Genomic DNA, 26797 nt, shown 5'->3' on the forward strand with positions numbered 1-26797 from the left:
ATGGGGCTTTCTTTGGTCTTGATTCGAATTCTTGGATGACTTTCCTTGAATGGAATGTGCAAGAGTTGCCATGGACCATCCCATACATCATTCAAGACTCTTTTATATGTTTTGGGATATGATTTTTATTCATTTTCCCCTTGGGACAGTAGTCTTTCTTTTTTCTCTTTTCTTATTTTTTTTCTTTTTTACTTTTTTTTCTACTATTGGGCACATGCCCGGTGTGACATGTCACGTGTCGCGCTGCGCAACACACGGTGACTTGCACATGGGCTTTGGGCCTAGCCCGGCCCTTGCGCGACACACCGTGTGTCAGGCATGCTGCCAATACCATAAGTTTTAGATGCTATTTTGGAGTCTTTTGAGTCCCATTCCTACCAGAATTGGGATTCTTTTATATATATATATATATATATATATATCGAGGCCTTCCTAGATGAAATTCATTCATTCTAAAACCTTTTCAACTCATTCTTTCCTCTTAGTCTCTCTTCTAAAGTCTCTTCTTTTCTTCCTTTTGATTTTCCTACAACCCTTCTCATTCTCCTCAACTCCTATGGCGCCAAAGAAGGGTCTTCTTTTATATTCTGAGGAAAAAGGGCAGGAGGTGTCTTCAACTTCTTTTAGAGAGGTACATCAATTTCCCATTCTCTCTTGGTTCATGTTTCCCACTATATCTTGAGAGGTGTACGCGTTAGAGAAGTGCAAGGACACCCCACTCTTCCCCCATGGTTTCAACCCTGGTGCAATTATGTACAACAATGGGAAGATCTGAAGCCCTTTCTTTGAATTCATATACTCCAAGTTACTTTTAGTATGGCTCAAACTCATGTTAATTTCTCTTTGATTGAAGCATTATATGAAAGGTTCAATGATAGCACTAATTAATTCTTCTTCCCAACTGGGGAAGCTACCATAACTTTGGAGGAAGTAGGTAGAATCTTTGGATTATCTTTAGCTGATATTCCCTAATAACATGTCTCTAGTATGGGCAATCATTCGATTTTAGGTAGGAGATTTTTACGTGCCGTTTTTAATTACCCTGGGGACTAGATAAACATGGTTGCTAATAGAAATCGGTCCTCTCATAATGAACAACTCGGTATTTTTGTGCTTTGCCTAGTAGGCTTAGTCCTACTTCCTACTAGCACCAAGATATATCGGAGTTCACTAATTCCTTTAGTTTCAAGTTCATGGTAGAACTCCAGCACCTCCATAGTTCATGTCGTGCTAGTGAGCATATATTGGCCTCTCTATGGTCGGGTGGTGCAAAGCCATCGATATTTGGGAGGGAGCACAGTCATACTATAGGTAACCTTTCTCTTATCTTATTTTTACTTGGTTCCCATTGTATGCCTTTCATCCTTTGATTATTTTTTTCATTTTTTTTCTTATTATTATTTTCATATTTTATCTTAGCAGACATGGGCCTTTGAGCACATCATAGTGCTCCGTCATGCGGTTCAAATCCTGCCGTCACCTGTGCTAGGGCTCTGTCTTATATCAAGATTCAGATGAAAATCGGTGAAGTTACCGCTTATAGAGAAATCTTGGATAACCTTTCAGAGTTCTAGTGGGCATTCCATGGCCTAGAAGATGCCAATTTGACTTTGCCTCACCAAGGCCACTACTATGTAGTTCTTAGAGGCCAGTTCTTCGTAGAACATTATTTCCCTTAGAGGGTTCTTCGTCAATTCAGATTCGATCAATGTTTTGTAGCTCCTCTTACTGATAACGTCAATCAAAGATCCACATATCCAATGTTTTCATACTCTTTCAGTTTGCTAAGGTCCATAACCTTGGCTTGGAAGGTGAGAACTTCTTCCAAGAAAGATGGTCCAGTGACAAAGACCAATCCCTTATGCTCCCCGAGCTATCTCTCATGGTGGGAGAAGGCTCGCCCATTATCTCTTACAGGTGTCCCTTATCTCTCGATGCCTGAGGCTGTAGTGCCCAACTAGGACTGAAAATTAGAGGGAGTCAGCTTCTATGGAAGAGGCAGAAGTAGTACTCACATAGCTTCAAGCATGGATTAATGCTCATAAGGTGGAGGAAGACGATGATGAAGGTGATATAGTGAAGTGGCATGAAAAAAAAGCCCAACCCACCCCCGGTGCCCCCATTTATTTATTTTTTCTTTTTTTCTTATTATTATTTTCATGTTTTATCTTAGCAGACATGGGCCTTTTAGCACATCACAGTGCTCTGTCATGCGGTCCAAATCCTGCCGCTATCACCGATGCTAGGGCTCTGGCTTATATCAAGATTCAGATGAAAATCGGTGAAGTTAACGCTTATAGAGAAATCTTGGATAACCTTTCAGAGTTCCAGTAGACTAGAAGATGCTATTTTGACTTTGCCTCACCAAGGCAACTATTATATAATTCTTGGAGGCCAGTTCTTCGTAGAATAGTATTTCCCTTAGAGGGCTCTTAGTCAATTCAGATTCCATCAATGTTTTGTCGCTCCTCTTACTGATAATGCCAATCAAAGATTCACATATCCAATATTTTCATACTCTTTCAGTTTGTTAAGGTCCATGATCTTGGCTTGGAAGGTGAGAACTTCTTTCAAGAAAGATGGTCTAGTGACAAAGAGCAATCCCTTATGCTCCCCGAGCTATCTCTCATGGTGGGAGAAGGCTCGCCCATTATCTTTTACATGTGTCCCTTGTCTCTCGATGCCTGAGACTCTAGTGCCCTAACTATCGACTAAGAAAACTAGGACTGAAAATTAGAGGGAGCCAGCTTCTATGGTAGGACAAAAACAGTACTCACATAGCTTCAAGCATCGATTAATGCTCATAACGTGGAGGAAAAAGATGATGAAGGTGATATAATGAACGTGGCATGGAAGAAAACCTTAACCCTCCCGAGGACAACCAAAATTTGCAACGCTCAAAAGGTGAAGGAAGAAGATGATGAAGGTGATATAGTGAACGTGACAAGTAAGAAAACCTTAACCCTCCTGAGGACATCCAGAATTTACTAAGGAAAACTAGAAGTTGTCTTTTAGCTTTTTTTTTGAGCTTCCAAGGAAGAATTTTTTTTTCTTCAAAGCTCAATATAATAAATTCCCATCCTTAGTTGATGGATGAAAAATTATTGTGGAGACATCTTTTGATTTTTTCCACTCAAAATTTTGAGTGAAGAATAATAAAATTTTATTTTTTTTGCTTAGAGATGGTACTTCAAATTTTCCAGCATTATATATTTTATTTTATTTTTCAAAAACTTGGGCAAGAGGCATATTTTCCCTAGTCTAAATTTTCCAAAAAATTTATATATTTTGTCCGCATTGCTCTAGAGGTTGCTTTTCCCTGCCCTAATTTTTGGGAATTTTTTATTTATTATTTATTTATTTATGCATGGGGCATGGACCCTTTGGACCATAGCCTTCTCCCCCAAGCTTTTTTTCTTCTGTTTACATGCTTATGTGGCGGTTCCGTGCAGGCCCCTCACGCCCTGATCACGGTCCCCACCTTGGTGTCACCTCATTCCCCAGCTTTCCACTTTCGTATCCTTGTTCTCCACGTGCCGCCCCCCACCCCCTGTCGTCCGATCATGGTCCCCACACACGGTCCCATCGGCTGATCACTCTCCCCAGCAGATCACGGTCCCCATCCCCCACAGTCCCGTCGGCTGATAACTCTCCTCGGCCGATCACAGTCCCCACCCCCACTCTTCTCCACGTGCCGTCCCCCACCCCCCACCCCCCAGTGGGCCGGTCCCCACCTTAGTGTCACCTCACTCCCCAACTTTCCACTTTCATATCCTTCTTCTCCACCTGCTGCCCCTATCGACTAAGAAAACTAGGACTGAAAATTTGAGGGAGCCAGCTTCTATGGAAGAGGCAGAAGTAATACTCACATAGCTTCAAGCATGGATTAATGCTCATAAGGTGGAGGAAGAAGATGATGAAGGTGATATAGTGAACGAGGCATGAAAGAAAACCTTAACCCTCCCGAGGAAAACCAGAATTTGCTAAGGAAAACTAGAATTTGTCTTTTATAGTTTTTTTTAGTTTCCAAGGAAGAATTTTTTTTCTTCGAAGCTTAATATAATAAATTCCCATACTTAGTTGATAGATGAAAAATTATTGTAGAGACATCTTTTGATTTTTTCCACTCAAAATTTTGAGTGAAGAATAAAATTTTATTTTTCCCTATTTAGAGATGGTACTTCAAATTTTCTAGCATTATGTATTTTATTTTATCTTTCAAAAACTTGGGCTAGTGGTATATTGTCCCTAGCCTAAATTTTCCAAAAATTTTATATATTTTTTCCACATGGGTCTAGAGGTTGTTTTTGCCTTGCCCTAATTTTTAGGAATTTATTATTTATTTATTTATTGGGCATGGTCCCTTTGGACCCTAGCCCTCTCCCCCAGGCCTTTTTTTTCTTCTCGTTTAGACGCGTGTATGTGTCAAATGTGGCGGTTATGTTGCACACTCCTCACGCCCTTTTAAATCGTGGTTGGCCGATCACGGTCCCCACCTTGGTGTCACCTCACTCCCCAACTTTCCACTTTCGTATATTTCTTCTCAACGTGCCGCGCCTCGCCCCAGCCTCCGGAACCGATTCCCCCGGCCCCCGGCCCCCTGCCCCCGCCTCCTCCCCCAGGCCCAGGCCCTCGCCCTCGCCCCCGGGCACCCCACCCCTCGGCCACCAACCACCCCGCCCCTCGGACCCCCGACCCCCCCATCCATAACTTTGGATATTCTTTGCACGATAATTTTCCTTTTAATTGTAAGTTATTATGAAACATGCATATTAAGCGTTTGCAAAGTTTCACTAAAAAAATTTATTTCTTTTGTCGATATCCTTATCATGAAAGTTTTTCAATCTTGGTATTCTAAATTTTCATGCTCGATCTTGGTGCACGAAACTCGTTATGATCACTGCATTGGAAATTGACCGTCTTCATGGGCTTTATTTTTATCATATCTGGCTTATTTTTCCAACCCAAGACTGCAATGTGATAATTTTTCATACTACATTGATATTATTTACAGCGTACAAACTGTTTGAACACATTTTGAATTTCTTTTCACTTGGGAAAGTAAGCTCCTGACATGTTTTGACACATGTCATCTTGAAAACCCTCAGTAACTTAGAACTACGACCTTTAAGCATGCCTTAGAGTTCACTTTTATGACAAATTTTCTTAGAATGTCAAACAATTACCCTAGAACAATTACCCTAGGACAACTCGTCTTGGGCAAACATATAAAATTACCAAATTACCCTTGATTCAGGGCTAAGATGGTTGCTTTTTTAAGATGGTCCTAGGAGTGCATTTCTCGATTTCTCCTATTTTAAGGGTACTTTTTTGTGTACATTTTTATCAGCTCTAAGACAACTAGTCTTGGGTAAATAAAATTATTGAATTTATCCTTTTATTTTGACCAAATTAGAGCCCTTCTAGAGCGGTACTGATTTCGTTTAATTCCTCTCTTGTGACCATTTTCTCTTCAAGACTACATGGTAGGAACCGCCTGCCACTTGTTCACCATCAGGAGATGGGCCGAGCTCTTGACCTCGGCTCAAATTCTTGCATTAGTTAGATAGGGTTGTGGGAGGCAATGTTATCAAATTCACTTCGCTTCGCCCGAAGATGTCGAAGCCTTCATATTTTAGGCATAAACCAAAGAGAAGCAAAGCCTAGTGCTGCCACTTCAGTCAGATTCGGGCTGCTTTAGTCAGATTCGGGTTTGCTTCGGCCATATTTCGGGTTTGTTTCGGATCAGCTTCGGCCTGTACAGAAATAGCTATATAAAAGTATTTTTTGATTTTTGATTTTTGATTTTTTTCATTATTTGTATATATTTTTTAATAAATATCTAATGTATTTATACTAAATTTAAAAAAAAATGCGAAGTCTTCCCCCGAATCAGTTGAAGCACCGAATTACTTCATTTTCTCACCAAACCAAAAAAAACTTCGAAGTGTATCTGACACCATTGGTGGGAGGTAGATAGAGTTTGGTCCTTCATCATAGACCACTCCTTACTTAGTGAGTTATGGCTACAATGGAGGTCGGAGATGAAGTCTGCTCCTTTTCCCACTAGTGATAGGAGTCATACGATCAAGGATGTGGCCAGAATCATGGGAGTAAGGGGAAATTGTGATCCTTTCTCGAGCATTTCCCCTAAGGAAGGTGTTGACCGTTGTGAGGCTATTGCAGATTTACTAGGAGGAGCACCTCCAATCCTGGGTAAGAAGAAGGGAAAGGGTTGTATCTATCTTAACTGGCTAAAAAATGTGTTTGGTGATGGGGCGGAGGTGAGAGCAAGGGCTAAGGCAAGCAACCATGAAGGTAGGTCGCAAATGATAGTGCCACCTTCTGTTGAGGATCTGGAGGACAATGATGATGACGATGATGGAGAGGAGATCGACGAGGATGGGAGAGAGGTGGATGAGAATAGACATTTGGACTCCTACACGACGAGAGCAAGAGCGAGAGCTCATAGAGGCTGAGGATGAGTTATGCAGGGAGCCGGTAGACATGGAGGTATATCATGGCGCATGTCAAATGCAGATGTCCGGGAGCTGAGATCTCTTCTGATCTTCCTGTTTTGAGACTCCCTCTTTGTGGATGGGTCGAAGGGATTGGCTCAGCATAAGGTAGTATAAACCAATAGCAATATGGGATATTTGGAGAGGGTTGCCTAGGTCATTAGTTTTAATTTTTTAAAAGGACCACCCATTGTAGTCATCTTTAAGACGTGGACATTTTATGCCTTGAGGGCACGTGTATATTTGTGCTAAACTCAATTTTCCTCATAAACTTGTCAAGCCAGTTGGATTAGAATTGGGTGCGTGTGGCAATGGACCCATACCCGACCCGTCAGGTTCAACCAATCTGATTTATCGTTTAATATCTAAAGATTACTATGAGCTCTTATTGTATACAATCTTTAATACACCCAACTGAATAGGGCTCGAAGTATTTTATCTCCAATCGTTTACGGGTACGGGTCGGCTCCAACCAAATCCAGACCCAAACCCAAACCCGAATAGTATTTATGTCCAAGTTTTGGACCCAGACCCGATCAGCTAGGTCCAAATGTCGAACCCATATCCGGACCCACATTGGGTGTACATGGTGGATCCCGGGTCGGGTCCGGGTCCATCGCCACCCCTAACCCCACTTAAGTGTCCATTGATCTTCACCGTCCAGCTGACAAATGTACGGTGCCTACCAAACTCGGTAGAAAAACATATCTGATCACTCGTGAGGCACAATGAACAAGCGTTGGTCGCATGCACCCCAGTGAAGGCGCCAAAGCAAGGGGTTTACGACGGAAGGCAGATAAATCTCCCTCTCTCTCTCTAACCCCTTGCTCTGTGTTTCCTGCTTGTTGGCTTGCTCGAGATAGAAGGAAATCCCTCTCTCTCTAGAAATCTCTTGTTTGGTTGGAGTAAAACTCAGAGAAAGAATGGAAGGTGTGTCGTACCAGAGGTTCCCAAAGGTGAAGATCAGAGAGATGAAGGACGACTACCTGAAATTCGAGCTCAGAGAGACGGACCCCAGCATGGCCAACGCCCTCCGGCGCATTATGCTTGCAGAGGTTCCCACCATAGCCATTGACCTGGTGGAGATCGAAGCCAACTCATCTGTCCTTAACGATGAGTTTCTTGCCCATCGCCTTGGGCTCATTCCCCTCACCAGTGAGAAAGCCATGTCCATGAGGTTTTCTCGAGACTGTGATGCCTGTGATGGAGATGGCCAGTAAGAAGATTATCTAAATCCCTCTCTCTCTTCCTAGAAATGATGTCATCCCCTTCTGTTCATGATTTCCCCTTTAAGTAGTTTCTTCAGCTCTCTATAAATTATGTTGTTCCTTCCACTTTATTTTCTCTCTTTCCATGAGGTTATGCCCTTCTGTTTCGGGTTTTCTTTTGTGTTCGCTTGTTTCTCTCTCTAAATTGAGGTTGCGGTGTTTGTGAAAGGTGCGAGTACTGTTCTGTGGAATTCCAATTGAGCGTGAAGTGTGATTCTGATCAAACCCTAGATGTTACCAGCGCCGACCTTGTAAGTTCTGACATCCATGTGATACCTGTTGATGTGGCTGGTCGAGGCATGGACTCCAATGGATTTGACGCTTCTGAGCAAAGGTTGGTCCTCTCTCTCTATATCTCCCTCTCTTCCCTTTACTTTTTCCAGTTAAATTTGGGCGTGTTTTTTCTTCTATATCTGCTGATCGTCTGTGCATGTTGCATCCTTACAATGTATCTTCTTTGTTTTCAGTTAATTTATGATTAAGAAAAAATGCCATCTCCATTTTTTTCTCGATTTTTACTTGCCATTTAAAGTCTATTTCCTTTCTTCTTAAAAGGGTCTATGATGTGCCATATTTTGAAACATCATTGTTTTCAGTTATGAAAATTGTTGCTTGATAAGGTTTCATGTGTAAGTAGTGAAGTCTGTCTTCTTTCTTCTTAAGATTGAGGCACCATATTTTGAAACATCATTGTGTTGAGTTAAGAATATACTTGCTTGATAAGCTTTCGTTAATGAAATACTGAAGTTTATCTCCTTTCTTCTTAACAAGACCTTTGAAATGCCATATGCTGAATCATCATTGTGCTCATTCAAATCTTGCTTGATTAGCATTCATATATGAATTAATGAAAGCTGCTATAGGCGCTTGTAAACATTAGCTTCTAGTCAATTGATTTTAGCAGGTGCTTGTAAACATTAGCTTCTAGTCGATTGATTTCCTTAGAAATCTCTTTTTCACTTTTTTCATATCAGTTTTCAACGGAGTAAACAAAAAAAACAAAAAATTCCTTCTTTCAAAGTTGTAAGAATGAAAACGGCCATCATTCAATTATCACTAGAAATATCAATCCATTGATAAAACTCGCTTAGCATAGAAGAGCATGGATGCATAATAGAAAAGTGATGACAAGGGTGGAAAGAATCTCGTGGCAACTCATATGCTAGGAGAAGGGAAATAGAAAGTGAAGGGTATAAAGAAGAAAACCTGAAAGCCGAATCGGCCATGGGGTTGAATGCCATAGCAGATAAATTAGTGGGTCCCGGAATCACCAGGATACTTCAAAATACTCATCCATCAGCTGGGAACTCAACCTCTAATTTGTCTCTTTCAACACATAAAGCAATGATATTATCATCCTCCAGCATTGCTAGAAGATCTGCTCTATAATGTCAACTAGTCTCAAAGGCTGCTCTGAGTTTCTTCTAGCCCATGTGATCTCGTAAAGAGAGTAAGCGGCCTTTGTGCCTCGATCTCAGTGTTATCGGAAACCCTCACTACCACTGAGAAGGTCCAATGTATTGCTCCCATTTGATCCCTTGAAATACAACTTACCTTTGGTTTGGGGTTGTATGGTGTCTGTTGCTATTAGTGCTAGTCGTTTCTTTTTCATTGAGAGAAGATGGGAGAAATCAATCTAGCACCAAATATTTTCAGAATCATACTCACCTCCACTTCCCATTTTTTATTGTTACAATCAGTGATTAAAAACACTGGATGTAGCACAGGACCGGGCAGAGGACAGGTCCGAGTTGGCTTACCAGGTCTCATGTCTGATGGGTCAAGACTCAGACGAATCGGACCTAAATCACTGGTTATTTAGAGACCCAGACGGACATGGTCAAGACTTGGGTCATTTGAGTCGAGGTCATCTCGAACTGGCAGGATGCTAGCTACGGGCTACTTGGCCGAGTCCTAGTTGGACTACCCAATTTTTCACACTACTTTCTGTCCAATCATAATGATAATAAGAATTTGAGTGTTTAGAAGGAAATTGAGGTTTAAAGCTACAATCAGAACAATTGGGCTTTAAGGCTTTGGGCCACCTTAAGTTGTTAGTGTCTAACTTTTCATTTCAGTGTTTTTCTTTATTTATTGAAGTTACCTCACAAAAAATGTAGTCACATTAGCTATAAAAGGAATTCAAAATGAAAAACACCGGCGATGCAGTGCGCATTATCAACTGAAATCTACGACCAAATCCCCACTGACTTACCACTTTGGGAAAGAGGCTGGGATTGTGGTGGTAGCACCCCCACACCCTAGTTGCCATGTTGTGGTTTCCATTCCCACCACTAACACCACCCCACTAATACCTTAAAAAAAGCTAACTCTTAATCTACTTGAAAAAACGGGTAGGGGCTTGTCTTCCCCACTGAATTACCCAAAAAAAAAAAAACTGAAATCTATGAATTTCATTTGGGCAATAAAGGAGGCATTATTTACTACGATTTTTTACAGCTACTTGGGCACTGCTATGCTCTTCTGTCTCCCATCTTTATAGATTCAAGATTACTATATAATCTGATGTGTCACAAGCTCCTTGGATGATGCCCTTCAAATGCTTTAAACAATGTGATGTGTAATAATGATGGTCTCATTTTCCTGTTCATTCATCTAATACCTTCTGTCATTCAAAATCACCCGGTACCTTAATGACAATAGTTGTCATAGTGCATAAGCAGTGTTGGTTTCTTAATTTAGCTACGAGATGTTTGTTATTTTCCCAACAACAGATGAACGTTATTTCTGTTCTATAGCTTGTTGATTATAAATGATTTTTTCCTTCATTGGCTATTTCTATAAGAAGATTATCAAATGTACTTGTATGGTCGGTATTTCTACCTAAACCATTCTTTGGAGCCTCTGAAGATCATCTCTGTAGTAATAACTTCAGTCTCAAATCCTTTAGATGTGGCAGCTTTAAGATGACATCTTTCGACTGATTAAACACTTTGTTGTTTGTAGGATTTTAAGTTTTAGTTCTTCTCGTAAGAATAATTTGCTTGGATGTTGTCAACTAGGTAATCAACAATTACTGCCAATTGCTACGTGTGAAAATAGAAACCTTTCTGATTTGTGGGGCGATTTCTACAGGGTTCCATGGCTAGATCCTTACCTTGGGCTTCTTCTGTTTATGTTTCTTGCTATTTATTTGGATATCTTATCAAAGTCAATTTGTGTGATTCATATATTTCTTTCCATAGTATGGTATACATTTGGACACTCAATTCAAAAAAAAAGAAGAGAACTTTGTGATTAATTCTGCTGGCTAATGTGCGTCAATGAATTTGACATCTGTTGAGAATTTGAGGGCGTGGTTCGTCTTTGTCTTTGAGAAATAAGTGAGGGCGTGACTCATCAAAGAAATCTTTGGTATATTCTATGGTGTTGTTGAAAAGACAAACCAATCTTCAAAGTTACTTGAGGTTTTTTTTGTTTGTAAATTCTGGGCTGATTTTGTTCTTAGTGTTGCATACTTTACCAATTGAACTCCATGATCTGTTTTATGACATTATTTCCTTTTTGTCCTTATCAGTGGAAAACTGAACTCTAATAATCTTCGTGGATCTGGTCCTTTTTCTTTCTCTGTTTTTCTTTGGCTTATTTAGCCATCCACTGTGATTGCTTCGCATATGTCTTCGGTCTGTATAGCCTACCCAAAGTATACAATTTTTTTGCTCCTGAATCTAGATAACTTATGAGTGATTTGTGGTGTTGGTTTATTCCTTGCATCACTAATTCTGGTCCTGTAATTTCTGAATTCTATCTATCTTCTGCACTTCTCATATGCCTCAGCTGAAATGATATGGGCAATTGAGAAAACCTTTAGGCCCCTATTTGGATAAACCATGTAGTAAAGATAGTCTGTTTACTCCCTAGCCATTTCAGAGTGAAAGATGGGACAGTTTGGTTCGCTCTGCTATTCAGGGGCATGGGCCTTTACTATCCTCTGTTTATTAACGAAATGCTGCAATATGCCGCTCATGTCCATTAAAATCATGGAACAAAACTATTTTTCATGTGTGTCCAAATAATCCCATTTCCAAATGGAATGATTGGGCCATCCAAACAATGCATTTATGTGCAAGAGCAGTTCTGACCATAGTTAGCAAATATCCGATTAATCGGCGATTTTTTCAAAAAATCGGTGTTTTTATGGAAACAGTTTTAAACGGTGACTTTTTGAAAAGTTCAGAAAAAAATCGCGTAGTTTTCATAAAAATGTTTAAAACGCGCTTTTTTCATAATACGATTTAAATCCGGCCAAAAAATCGTATATTTTTTTACCTATAATTCTTTTTTGAAAGATAAATTATTATTTTTTCCTGTTTTGTGTACTGCAACCATTGCTACTTTCATGCTTTTGAAAAAAAAAATTATTTAAAAAAAAACCTAAAATAGAAATTTTTATTCCCACTGTGTTCTTCAAAGCCACAGTTGCAGATTTAAGGTATGAATTTTTTTTTCCCTTTTTTTTTAAACTTAAACAAATAGATGCAGATTTCAGTTGTTATTATGGAAAATCACTGTGTAAATGAAATACTGTTTAAAAATCATTTTGTAAAGTAAATCATTGTTTTTATGATAATTGTAAAGAAAATCATATACATGCAGATTTCTGTAAAGCAAATCATTTTGTTTTAAAGTAAATCATTGTTTTTATGATTTCTGTAAAGAAAATCATATACATGCATAATTGTAAAGCAAATCATTTTGTGAAGAAAATCATATGCGTGCAGATTTCTATGATTATTTGTGATAATTGTTTTTATGAAAATACTGTTTATGGCACAAATTAGAGCTCAAAACAGACTCTTTTACTGATGATGGGAAGTTACTGATGAATGAGAAGCAGAGGCTGTGACTACATGACCAAGTAAGCAATATTTTGTTTTTGATTATGTGATAACAAAGATAAACAATATAGTGTAAACTGTAAACTTACAGGAGCAAACAATTGTACATATAGGATTAGTTCCCCAAACCTAATCCTTCAGCTCTGCTTGCTGTTTCCCCAAGAAAATGAAAAAACCCTCTTCCTTTTCTCTCTCCAAAAATCAGTTAAGGCCTCTTCACAAATCAGTATAGTTAGGGCTTTCTCTCAAATAACATCCCAAATCACCGAGAAAAACCCTCTAAAAATCAGTTAGGGATTTTTCCATTAAGGTTTGTGCAGCCGATGACGTCTTCCTTCTTCTGTCTTCTCTCTATAAACCCTAATGGCTATGAGCCCAGCCCCCTTCCTTCTTCCTTCTTCCTTCTTCTCTCTCTGTAAACCCTAATGGCTATGAGCCCAGCCCTCTTCCTTCTTCCTTCTTCTCTCTCTAAACCGTAAACACAGAGATGTGAAACCCAAATTCCTGCAAGCCTCTTTTCAATTAAAGAAATTTATAAAACTTTAACCATAGTTACGGAGTGACCATAGTCTCCATACTATAGTTAAGTAATTGTAATGGGAAAACAAAAATTGTGTATTTTTTTTTTTGTACTTGCTAAGTAGGTGTGATGTTTAAGTATTTAATGACTAAATTTATATAGTATATTTGTTTTTGGTATGTAATAAGTAGGTGTGATGTTTCTTAAAGTATTTAATGGGTAGATTTATATGGTACAATTTTTTTGGGTATATACTAGTTAATTATGTATTTAATATTGGATGAGAGTCACGAGGCATCTAAATTAATTGACTTGAGTATATTGGTCTAGTAAATTTTTTATGGATGAATTAGTTATTGATGGCTTTGACATCATGTTTATTTTTTAGAATTTCAAATTTTCTAATATTATAAATTTATCCGATATATTAGCTATATCTTTATATGAGGTAGTTTTGCCAATCTGTATTTTTTACCCAATTTTTTCATCCAGCTTTTTAAAATAAAAACTACTTGTTTTCGATTTTATGGTGAGCCGATTTATTGATAGTCCCCGACTTGCTAACTATAGTTCTGACTTTGTTACTTACAGTCTATTGACTTTTTTGTCATGTGAGAACTAGATGCAATATATCATTTAGCTTTGAAAAGCTTTGCCAACTCACAGCCACTACCTCATAAATGATCAGTTGAATTGTAATGTCATGTATTTTCCCTTTGCTTTCATCTTGTGTTTCATCAACTTTTGAATAATGTGGTTTTGATTGAAATCATGTATTCTATGGTTCTGATTCCTTATATCTATAAACATTATTTTTTTTGGTGGCTTCTCATTGTTCAGCTACAAGCATTTATTTCTATGGATGTTTTGAGTATGCTCATCAGAGTATATTCTCAATTGAAAAATTGCTGCATTTGGGTGAAATCATACTTGGTTTTAAGGGGAAAGTGTAATGCTTGAGTTGAATCATACTTGGGACTTTTTCCCACTTTGTGCTGGTAAGAGACTTATCGGTGTAAAGTAGCAGTCAAGAATTTAGCTGATTAATTGGGCTTCGTCACAGGGCTTGAATGGTGAGGGTGTTGACAATTACAACACCACACCTAGGGCGCCAATCGCACCACTAATCTTTTGAGAAAAACTAAAACTATATTTTAGACGATAGATTCCTCAACTGGTGTAACACTCGGTCACTAAAGGACATACCGATTTTGAGGAGACCTTTATGTTGTTAACTAAGCTTATAATGGAGGGAAAAATTATTCATATATTTTATTGTTATTCAACTTTAAAGGATGCCTATTATAGTTTTAGTTTTAGGGTTTATTTCTAGGTTTTTCTAGTTTTTTAGGGATTCTAGGGTTTTTATTTTTTTATTTACTTCATAAGTACTTTTTATGGTTACTGTTCATAGGGGTAAAACTTTTATTATGAATTTTAAGTTAAGTTAGGATATATGTGTCAATATATTATTTGTTTGGATACTTGTTGTACGTGAAACATGAAATTATAAAAAGAGGTGTGTGGAGCCTTGAGGGGGTCAATTCCACATGATTTTTAGAAATTGAAAGAAAGAAAAGTTTAGGCTTTTGGAACCTTAGCTTGGCGTGTGGAGAAGAAACCCTAGGTTTATTTGAATTGTACTTGTGTTTGGCTTTGTTTTTTGCTGATTTTATTGTTCCCTCAAATTTTCCTGCATCAGCTTATAATGATACACATTTATTCTCTCCCTGGAATTTGATGGTCATAGATGCTGTTTAAAACTTGGCAACTTCAATCCGGACTTGCCCAAGTATACTCGCCTTGAGATCCAGACGGGCCCTCTGTAAATATCGTGTCTCTCCTGTTTCTTACACAATTTGGCCCTTATAATACTTTTTTTGTGATAACTTAGTTGAGTCTCATTGAGACTGAGCTGATTTGACTTGCCTGACTCAACCTCTGGACCCTAGCCTCGATGAATGAAGATAACCCGAGAGAACCTGTCTGCGGGTGCTCTTTGGTCCTCCCCTTGTATTTCTGATACCCTTCCAGTAATACAATCATTAACTTCACTCAAAAAAAAGGAAGATGGGGAATACAAATCTCACTCACCAAATCATTTATATATAAAGATAATCACAATCTTCAATCTCAGCATTACATAAATTGCATCCATTGCACCCCTTGATTAGCCCATATTTCTCCATTGGTAGGAGGCCTTTCCTATTATGAGCTTCTAAGCCCCCTTTTTCCCACTTATATGATGAGAAATTCGGAATGCATTTCTTTCCCAAATTTTGAGAGATGGTTGGGGATTTTTCAGGGCCTGATGCTTTCTTCCCCATGTATCCCATACAAGGACTCCTTGTTTGGCAAAGGATCATAGAAAAAACCAATTTTAGAACCATCTTTTGTGAACCATTGGCTGCTATTCCTTTTGTTAGTGGGAGTGTTTCTTTATTCCTTCTAAGCATAAGATTCCCTTCCATCTATTTATGAATTTCATATGGATTTCTTTTTTAATTAATTGTGTCCATATGGATTTTTTTTTGGTAGCCAATTCCTGTCCAAGTCTAGCTAGTAATAACAAATTGATGTTTTTGATTCTTTTGATTTTGGTGGAGGGTAATCTGAGGATGGAAAACCAATGGTTTTGGATTGGGGGAAGGCATGAGGTGAGTCTCATGGGGTATGGAAGTGTTTCTAGGTTCCATCCTTCAGTTTGGACATAGTTTTATCATTGATGGGTTGGCAAAGAGTGGGGGTAAGTCTACCTAGGAGAAGTGGTAAACCTAGATATGTTGAGGGTAAATCCGAGAGGTTTCATTTTAAGAAATGACTTATTCATGTTTTTTATAGGTAGTGAAATTGAAAAAATACATCAGTAAAGGATGTGTTATGGATTGGCATGTTGGTGTAGGACAAGGTCATCAGCATAGCGAAGATGGGAGGGGTTGTTTTAACTCTAGGGTTTCAGGTGATTGGCACTTCTCATTCTCAATTTCCTTTTAATAAGCTTGATAAAAACATTTCATGGCTATGAGAAAGAGGTTTTGAGATAGGGATCTCTTATTGAAGCCCGTTTTTTACCCTTAAAATACCAATCCCATTTTTACCTTAGAAGAGTCAAAAGATGTACCACGGATGAAATGACATATTATGGTGTTGTGATACACATTTTAGCCTAGTTTATAAAATTTTCTCCAAATCCATACCTTTGACGCTCATTTATTAAGAATTCCCAATTGCCTTTGTCAAAGGCCTTATGGATGTAAATTTTTAGGAAGACAGATTTGTTTTTTTTAAGCCATGGATACGTTCAATTTAAAGCGTGTTTGGAAATGCTTCAATTTTGTGAAAGGCACTTTGATTAGGGCTTATGGTGTGGGTCAACACCACTTAAGTCTATTAACAATGATTTTGCTGATGACCTTGTAGATCACATTGCAAAGGCTTATGGGTTCAACTCACCATAAAATTCAAGGTTACTTGGGTGTAACTCAACCTGTTCTTGTATCTTGTCTAGCTTTATTTAGTTGCCTGACTTTGAGGTGGACCTGTAAAGATATCTAAATTCCATTTGTAAGGGAATATTTTATGTTTTCAAGTTTTATGTGAACCTCTAAGCATAACACAACCTTTTATCTCATACCAGTATTTGTTTTTTAAATTCCTTTATCTTTGTGTTCAAACCACATGTTAAAATTTTTGAAAAGTTTAGCTCCCAGTCAATGAGTTCATTTACTTTTAGCATGATGAGGTGGTGGTCCGTAGTTCGTTATGGGCTTAGAAGAAGGTTTTTCAGGGCAGTTTACTCTAGAAGTAGGGAAAGAAGTGACCGATTGATTTGAAACCAATATCCTATCTAGTTTTTCATAAATAGAAGCTCCTCCTACATGCTGACCTTGGCTACTGATGAATCCTTACAGTTTAAACCCTCTGCTGTGGTATCATCAGTATGTTCAATTTGCTTCTAACCGTTTGTTCCATGAAAGCCGAAGCACATTGGGTTTGATTGTCACTTAATCCAAGATAGGTTGCTTAATCTCATTGTAAGTCTTCCTTGCGTCACTTCCTTGGAGCAGGTTGCAAATAGCTAAGTCATTAATTATGGATAAACATCCATATGTAGTGTACAAATGTTCACATTTTTTGGATTGATTCTGTAGTTTGAGAGGGATATCAACAGAAATACATTTTTAGTTATGTAAATATACAGAAATGTGTTTTTGTATTAGGCTATATACCTGTACTCGGGGTAGAATGAAAATTACAAGTCCTACGGAATTCGGTTAGTCATATACTTATGAGGTACGAATCTGAAAAAAGGAAATAAATTTAAAACTAAAAAATGGTATTTTTCTGATATTTTTTGACATTATCCATTTTAGTTTTTGGTGGGGCTACAATTTTTCACATCCATCTTTAAGCTAGAGGTTTGGTGCACATGGGATGCTGCTGTGGAACTGTGTCCCCTGATGCACAAAATACTTTTTCATACTTCTAATGAGGCTGATAACGTGTGAAGATCATTTTTTTACGCACATTGTTTAGATTCTACGATTTGCAACTTCATATCATGTCTTCGTTCTAGTGGAGATTGACATGGTAGAGCTTGTAGCAAACAGGAGAACGCCTCTTCATTTAGTGAATGCTGTTGTTTCTTTTACTAGAGCTGGATCGACCATCTGGTTAACCTATTCTAAACTTCAGATATACCGAGCTCTTAAAGACTATACTGTCAGATAATGGCTCAAAAACAGCATACAGGAAAGCTCTTTCCATTTAACCCTAGAGGTAGAGTAAGCTAGATTTACTGGAATAATAATCTAGGTTTGACCAAGTTGAACAAAATATTAGTGTCAAACATTTGTATGAGCTTATCAAGCCATTTACCAATTTGATTTTATTTCAAATAACCTAGAAGGTGCAATTTATTGAATTGATTCATATTAATCAATTTGATTTCTGTTTTAGCTGTTGCTTTGATGTATTATCATGCTTTTAACATAAAATTTTCTCTAGGATTTTGTACAGTTGTTACTTCTGAAATATTTTCATATGTTGTTTCTTGGTGTTGAGCTCTTATTTTTCTTCTATGTTGCTGTTATGATGAAGTTTATGCATAATCATGTGTGACATTATGTACCTTCTTTCTTGAGCATCCTGAAAACTGTTGTAATTGAGACCATCATAGGGTATCTTTTCATACAAATTTCAATGTATTGTCATTAATAACTCCTGCATATCACTACCTTTTATGGCATATAATTTTGCTAGCTTCTAGAAGCTCATGCTTTGATGACATGCTGCTTGAGATCCATGCCCAGTGGGGATGATGGTTAAATTGTGCTCTAGGGGTATTATAATTGTCAAGCTGCGCCGTGGGCAAGAATTGAGGCTTAGAGCTATAGCTAGAAAGGGTATTGGTAAAGACCATGCGAAATGGTCACCAGGTGCAACAGTAACTTTTATGTACGAACCAGAGATTCACATCAATGACGATTTAATGGAAACATTATCACTTGACGAGAAAAGAGAATGGGTTGAAAGTAGCCCAACCAGAGTCTTTGACATTGATCCAAATACCCACCAGGTAGGCGAACTCTTAGTAACTCTCAAATCTAAGGTATGATATGCTTTTTGGGTGGAATATTTCTAAACCTTGTGTTTTTTATTAATGGTCATACTCTCTGAAAGTTTAAGCAAAAAAATCTCGTCACGCCTGAATGGTTATGTTGCCTTCTTTTCTTTCACCATTATGCTGTGATCTGGCTGCTCCTAGCATACTATGAACCTGTGCTTTGGACTGGTGGTGTAATGGGTGAATGCAATGAGTTCTGTTTCCAATCTTTGTGATACCTTCTTTTGTAATTGGTGATTGCAATGGGTTCTGTTTCCAATCTCTATGATACCTTTTTTTGTAATGGTGAATGCAATGGGTTCTGTTCCAACTCTACTATAATTCTTGTTATAGTCAAGTTCATACTTTTCGTTGGATTTCATTTTTATCCTGAATTTCAGGGATCCATGTTTATTCGTTTAAATACATGACACGATGGGACAGATAAAGTTTAATGCTATCATAACTTTCATCATATATGGGCAATTTTGTGTATCACATATGATTTTGTGATGTATAGGACTGTTCGCATAGCCAGTTTATTGCAATGACAATAGAAATTTTTATGACTAGTTTGTTGATGATTGCTCAATGAGGTTTTTCTTCGCTTTTCATCTCATTTTATTTGAAACTAGAAACTTGATAATCCATCTTAAAGAAGCTAGTTTCAAGTATCTAGTTTCAAGTTTCTAGTTTCAAGCTATTTGTTTTTCTTCGCTTTTCGTCTCCCTTGATAATCCATCTTAAAGAAGGATTTTGGATTCAAAATGTTAGGGTTTGCTAATCTCAATCATAATGATGATCATCAATTTAGAATAAGTGTTACAAGACTTGGACTCGGGCAAGCAACTTGGTCTCACCACCCTTGTGGCGAGGCTGAGTTACCGCGAGTCGTATGTACAACATCGGGCGCATAAATTGTTTTTTTCTTAAATCCAAAAGAATAGTTATGGGAATATTGTATAACATTTTTGTACATAATTTGGATTTTTTGGCAAAGATTGGTGAGTGTTTTTTGCCATAATCCTTATTTTTATATATATTTCGTTCTTTTGGATTTTTATAGAACGTCCCCAATTATAAATCAATTTTTTTAAATCCATTTTTTCTCTACATTTTTAAGATTATTTGGGTCTTTAAGGTTGCTTTTGGTGTTATTTTACTTTTATTACCTTTATTTTAATTTTTTTCAATTATATTTTCTCTAAGGCGTTTGGCCCTGTGATGGACTCGGGGCGAGCATAGTTCTTTGGAGCAGGTGTAGGTGCTTGGATCGACCCTTGGCTGAAGCTCCTTACCCTTGGAGCACATGGGATCCCTTCTCAGGGAGCAAACTTGGAGCAATCCCCTATATATGATCTACATGTGTATGGGAGCAGGGTGAGCGCCCCATTTATATGTTTGTATATATATATATATATATATATATATGAAAAAAGCTGGGATTAGCCCACTAGCTCATATGAATATATGAGCCCAATCTGGGCCGATCACAAATATCTGGTAGTGTTTGAATTTTAATTTTTTTTATACAGATCTAAATGACTTGAAATATTAGGTGTGTGTTCTCATCAAGGCGCACCTAATAAAAATATATAAAAAATTAATCCGTGAAAAGTAAAATGACCAAATACCCCCTGAAACTTTTTGGGGGTATTTTAGTCAATTTATTTTATGTAAAATATTTTTTGATATTTTTCAAAGATTCACCTATTTTTGATGAACAGACACCTAAAATTTCAAGTGATTTGGATGTCTAAAAAAAAAAAAAAAATTCAAACACTATCGGACATCCGTGATCGTTAGATCGGCCCAGATTCAATCTGGGCCGTTGGGCTCATATGTTCATATGAGCTAGTGGGCTAATTCCATCTTTTCCCTAGATATATATATATATATATATATATATATATATATATATATGCATATGCATATGATTTTATATTTTGTATATATATTGTTCCAATAACAATACAGACACACACACCTATATATATGATTATTAATTCTTACTATATATTGTTGCAATTACCTGATCGAAGAATCAGAAATATGTGTGCACGTATACTTGCAAAATATGTCCTATCAATTTATTTATAAGTGATATTTTAAAAAATAAAAGAATGAACAATCGATCTTTTAGCATTATCAATATGCTTAAGACTGCTAATAAGACAATGTGCTCCATGAACAACATCACCAGGTTCTCTATTTTCAATTACAATGCAGTGCAATTGTAGAATGTACAATAGAAGATGAAAAGAGGACGTGTTCTACAGTTCTACTGGCCATGTACTGTTTTTGGCCCATGGAGATCCATTCCTACATACTTGTACTATTTTTATGAACCTTTCTTCTGTTTTGGATATACTTACATTAAGTAATGATGTCAGGGACTGCCATACAGAAAAATAATTATGGATCATAGAGCTCTATTTTGTGGTCCACACTGATAAGAGTGCTATTCTATGGTTCACATAAACATGGACCAACTTCATGAGAAAAGCAAACTAAAGACCAGAATTAAATTCCAGGACTGCGAAACATAAACAATTTATGGATCACAGAGTTCTCTTGTGTGGTCCAAAGTCTTAGTAATGTGATAACAATATACTCCTTTGTGGTTCCCATAAACATGGATCAATTTCATGAATCATGACTCAAGCATCACAATTGGCGTGGTGCAAAGACTAGCCTTCCTCTCAAGTGGTTGAGGAAGAAAGAACTCAAAAGCAAAATAAGAACAAAAATTAAATGAAGAAAAACAAATGCAAAAGGAAAAACTGTGACACCTAGTCTGGAGACATTGTGATTCTGTGAAATGAAACAGTGACTCTGTGAAACTTTGCCTCTTGCCTGATCTTCGATGGAGAAACTGAGGAACTGCATGAAGGGGCAGTGAGCCCTTGTATGGAGCAAACCCCCACACCCATAAAGTGTACTTCAGTATTGAGTTTATAGACATGAGAATGTACTTTAAAAAAGCAAAAGATGGACATAAGTACAGCATGAAATCCAAAAAAATAAGTACAGCATGAAATCCAAAAAAATATATTTTTCTATTAGAAATAACAGTACTTGACAAGAGCAAAAGAAGCGCATAAGTACACCAAGGAATCCAAATTGTAGATTTTTATTCATTTCTTATCAATAGTTTGTTAATGTTGATTACCTATGCTCCTCATTCTTTTGTTCAAGTTTTGAAAGCAGATGGTGGCAGTGTGTATCTGTGGACCATTCTATAATCTTGTGTCATTTATAAAATGATGGAGATAATGGCACCTACAATCTCTTGTGGGATTTTATTATATGCTTTTAGCAGAGAATTATTGGGTATTCAAGAGGCAATTCTTGAGAGGCTGTTCCTAGTAGGATTAGCTTTCATATTTAAGTAACTAGATGGATCAAGCATGATCAGTCTATGGAGGGATTTCGAGAATCCCCCAGGTCTATGCATACATGATTGCTATGTGAGAGAGGGAAGAGAAGGAGCTGTGTGAGAGATGAAAGAGAGGAATCGAACGGTGGAGACTCAGTGCAACACAAAGATGAGGATGTGGTTGGAAGTAGTCTGAAAAGATATGGGAACTTATGGCCTCACTGTGGATATGGCCTTTAATATAGCAGAATGGAGAGCCAAGATTCATGTAACCGACCCCAATTAATTGGAAAAAGGCTAAAATGATGATGATGTATCAAAATGGAAAAAAAGTTTTCATAGTTGTTGGAGACAGGAGCGGGATTAGTTCGGGAATGGCCGAACCGCCTTATTGCGGAAGTTCCTTGGTTTTGGGATCAGCGTCCGTACAATGAACAAGAGAGGGAACGAGATCCCATATCGATAGGTTCGAGGTTTTGACTGACAAGAAACTCAGCTCCACTACACATTAACCGAGGTTGTCAAGTAGAGCTAGTATGGGTTCCCTTGGTTAAAGAATCGAGGTTTCTGTTTGTCATATAACGGGGTTCCTCTTGTTCTAATATCGAGATTCTTCAAGTATAAGAATCAAGGTCCTCAGTTAATTGTCCCCAAGGTTCGCAATTGCCGTTTACGAGGGACCCCTCTATTGGGCACTTTTCTATATAGTCTGTAGACCACACTCCAAAGTCCAATATGTATGACATCCTCTAGTTAAATAAATCCACAGTGCCCTATTTCTATACATCACATGCTTACCTGGTGCTTCATTAATATTAAATACTTTTAGGCACTTGGCTATATAGTCTGTGGTCCATAGGCCAAAATCTAATATGTATGACATCCTATGTTTAAATAAGAGCATTGAATCATATTTTTACTATGTAGTCTGTAATCCACCCTCCAAAGTTCAATTTGTATGCTGTCCTCTAGTTAAATAAATCTATAGTGCCCCATTTCTATACATCACAGGCTTACATGCTACTTGATAAATGCTAAATACCATTGAACACTTTACTGTATATGTCCATAGTCCCTGTTCCAAAATCCAATATGTACATATGAGTGTATGACAACCGCCAACTAAATAAATCCATAGTGCCCTATTTCTAAGCATACATGCTACTTGATGAAATATTAAATAAATTTAGGCACATTACCATATAGTCTGTGCTCCATAGTCCAAAATGTAATATGTATGACATCCTATGTTTACATAAGTGCATCGATCCATATTTTTATGCAACACATGCCTATATTCTTGATAAATCTAAAGAGTATGGATTATTTTGCTACTTAGTCCATGGTCCTTAGTCTAAAATCTAATGTGTATGACATACCCTATTAAATTAAATGCATATTACCAGAAGTTGATACATCAGGTGCCTAAATACTACTTGATAAATGCTAAAAGTATAGATCACTCTATTAGATAGTCCATAGTATACGTATGTACTCCATTCTTCTTGTATATACTCCAAATCTCATTAGAGGTATAACTTTAATAACACAGTCCCTCGGACCACCAAGATATTCCTTACATATAAATCCAAAAACTAATTTGCAAGTACACAAATTGGATTTTTTTCTATTCTTTTAATCAACTACATACTTAGATCACCAACACGTACACCCCCCCCCCCCCCCCCCCAACCTTCCCGCTTCCCCACCCAATTCCCTCTCCCTCTCCCACGCTACAAACGCACTCTCCCATGCTGTGTATTTATGTGACTCTTGTGTGTGCATAAGAGATAGAGAGCGTTTAGTGTGTGTGTGTGTGTGCATAAGAGAGAGAGAGAGAGAGTTGAGTGTGCGCTTGGTGCTCTTTCCCTGTGTATTTCTGTGACTCTTGAGTGTGCATAAGAGAGAGAGAGAGAGAGAGAGAGAGTTGAGTGTGCGTGTGTGTAGTAGAGAGAACAAGGTTTCAAAAAATGCTAGGCGGCCGGCTTGGCGCCCAGCTCCTAGGCGGGCGCCCAAAGCCTTGGACGCCCTGTTGTACAAGTCATATAGATATGTAGTATATATACATATATTTGTGTCAATTTTGGAATTTATTACATTTGAAAATATTGTTAACATATTTATATATGTACAAAAATATGACATATCGCAGAATAAACTTGTTCAAAATTTCAAAATTCAAACCATACAAAATTTAAAAGTCAAATAGGATATGTTTAGGAATAGTCTCCAACTCTCGATATTTCATAAGTGAAAAGGTTTAGTTAGGTTCTTCAAACCACAAAAAATACTTTTGATTCTCTATAGCTAAGAGATTGAGGGTTTATGGAATTTTTCTTTTAACTTTGGGGGTTGAAAATACCCCCTATAACCTATTTAAACCTCAAAATTACCCCATATTCCCTTGTGGGTATCTAAAAAAAAAAAAAAAAGCCCACGTCCCTAGGCGCCTGGTTAAGCTCCAGCCCAGGTACATTCGCTCGTGTAGGGCCGCCTGGGTATGTGACTCTTGTGGGCATAAGCAGAGAGAGCGAGCTAATGTGTGTTTGTGCTCTTTCCCTATGTATTTGTATTTCTGTGACTCTTGTGTGTGCATGAGAGAGAGAGTTGAGTGTGTGTGTGTGCATAAGATAGAGACAGAGTTGAGTGTGCGCTTGTGATCTTTCCCTGTGTATTTCTATGAATCTTGTGTGTACATAAGAGAGAGAGAGTTGAGTGTGTGTATGTGCAGTAGAGAGAGAGGTGTGTGTGAGCGCGCAGTAGAGAGAAAACCACAATCATGGAACCCAAGATTTTAATGTACCAAAACTTTGACCATGGTTGATGGGAGCGGGGATCTATTTTCAAATGGAAATGGATTCATCTGTTTTTGAAAGTAGGTTCCATATTTGTGGAACCCAAGATTATAATGTACCTAAACGTTGAACCATGGTTGGTGGGAGCGGGGATCTATTTCAAAATAGTACTGGACTAATGGTTAGAACGTGATCCCCTTTATTTGGGAACGAGATCCCAAAATTGAAAAATTGGGGTCCCTACGAGATCCATAGGAGGAACTGTCGGATCGAAGTTCCGGAGTGGGAACACCAACCTACCTTAATGGTTCCCTTAACTATGGTTAGGTTTGAGATGATTTCTCAAACTTCTAATAAATTTGTTCTCTCAAAAAGAACGACAGCTCCACAAATTTTTGTTTTCTTGAAGAACCCTAAAAATAGTTCTAAATTTTTGAGAAATTGAGAAATTTTTATTTTTTTGGTTTAAATAACCCAAAAATAGTTTGGACTAACACAAACCCCCCACCCCCTCCCCCCCCCCCCCCCCCGCCCCCCCCCTTCTGCCCCAGGCACCCCAAAAAAAAGAAATTCCATATTCCCCCTTAAAAGGGGGAAAATCCCTTGCCCAATGGCAGAAAATGCCCCCCCTATTATTTTTTTCTTTGCAGGAGGTTGGGGGAGGGGCCGGAGGGTGTGTTTAGTTATCAAGGCATAGTTGTGTTGGTTGATCATATTACCCAATCATTCCATATATAATTACGACTTTCCATTCGTAGATCTTCAATGCATCAGTTGCCGCAATACATTGAGCTATTTGTTAATTTCATTGTTATTATGCTATAATCTCTAACCTGAACTCAAATCTGCATAGCCTCCACCAGAACTGTAACCAAGTTTTAGGCCCAAAACAAATATGATGAAAAAATGAGTCAAAGTGCATCTTTAGGATAGAATGAAGTTGTTGATGATGACAATTAAATAAAGGGTTATTAGGCTATTCCCTTTATTTATGATGTGTTCTCTAACCCTATTCAACATAGTTGGACATTTCTACCTCTATTCTTCAATGTAAGTACCTTATTTGTCCAGGGGTATTTTCAATAATTAATCAAGGCCAAATTCGAAACTTCTTGTAGAGAGGTAAAGCATTTATTAAACTGTTATCGGGAATGATATCGCCGACATGCAATATAATATCGTCCACATGACATGAAGTGTAACATCACCTTCATGGAACATTAATTGGTTTTCAACAACTAATAAAAATCCATTGTCCTCTTTTGAAAATATTTTTTCTACCACTCACTAATGAGTAATGACAAAAAGTGTCCTTACTCAAGAAAGTTTTATGTATTAGAAGGCAAATAAATTAAGTGTGCAATGAGTATTGAGTTGGTTAAGGGAGTACTCCATACTACGGTGGTCAGGGTGGTGGGTGCCACAAGTTGATGAATTTCATTCTTACCAAGTGCGAAAATTAAATTCGAATAAATAAATAAATACTCCATATGGAGAGTGGCACTAACAGAGCTCTTGAATAAATTACAGATGAATCTCCCTTACAATTTATATCGGGGGCATATATTTCACTCTCTTGAATGCAATGCATGGCACTGGATTGGCCCTTAGAAAATATTTTAAAGCCACGAAAGTATACAAGAGTCCTCTTTATTAGGGAAATCCAGGGATGGAATGGTTTTATGTAGGCCTTTGTATGGAAATTGGAATTTGATTGCCAACATTTTAGTAATATGACATGGTATGAAGAATGGATACTTGTTATGGTGGTCTTGTAAAATACTGGTGATTTTTCATGGTCATATCTGATCTTGGGATAGAAATTGTTGCAAAGGAACAGCCGATCTCTTGCT

General features: G+C 37.7%; 1 protein-coding gene and 1 long non-coding RNA gene across 4 annotated transcripts in view; one reads left to right on the forward strand and one right to left on the reverse strand.

Moving 5' to 3' along the window:
• The first annotated feature begins 7243 nt into the window (after window positions 1–7243).
• The window catches only part of LOC18442901 (DNA-directed RNA polymerases II, IV and V subunit 3), a 28105-nt gene continuing 8551 nt past the window's right edge, over window positions 7244–26797 (forward strand). The window contains exons 1-4 of one of the 3 annotated variants that reach the window (XM_088864819.1): window positions 7244–7734; window positions 7956–8120; window positions 18506–18743; window positions 20016–20150. In XM_088864819.1, coding sequence (XP_088720945.1) covers window positions 7442–7734; window positions 7956–8120; window positions 18506–18743; window positions 20016–20150 — 831 coding nt within the window. In that variant the 5' untranslated portion in view covers window positions 7244–7441. The remainder of the gene's footprint in view (window positions 7735–7955; window positions 8121–18505; window positions 18744–20015; window positions 20151–26797) is intronic. The other 2 variants (XM_006853108.4, XM_088864820.1) reach the window with 2 other exon arrangements.
• Window positions 11618–25041, reverse strand: LOC148782248 (uncharacterized). The gene is made up of 2 exons (XR_016054064.1): window positions 21563–25041; window positions 11618–13149 (listed from the first exon to the last, which is right to left on the reverse strand). It is a non-coding gene; the product is annotated as an uncharacterized LOC148782248 (long non-coding RNA).

Source organism: Amborella trichopoda, chromosome 4 (genome assembly GCF_054954075.1).
Source record: "Amborella trichopoda isolate Santa Cruz 75 chromosome 4, AtrichopodaSantaCruz75HAP2 v2.0, whole genome shotgun sequence".
NCBI classification, from domain to species: domain Eukaryota; kingdom Viridiplantae; phylum Streptophyta; class Magnoliopsida; order Amborellales; family Amborellaceae; genus Amborella; species Amborella trichopoda.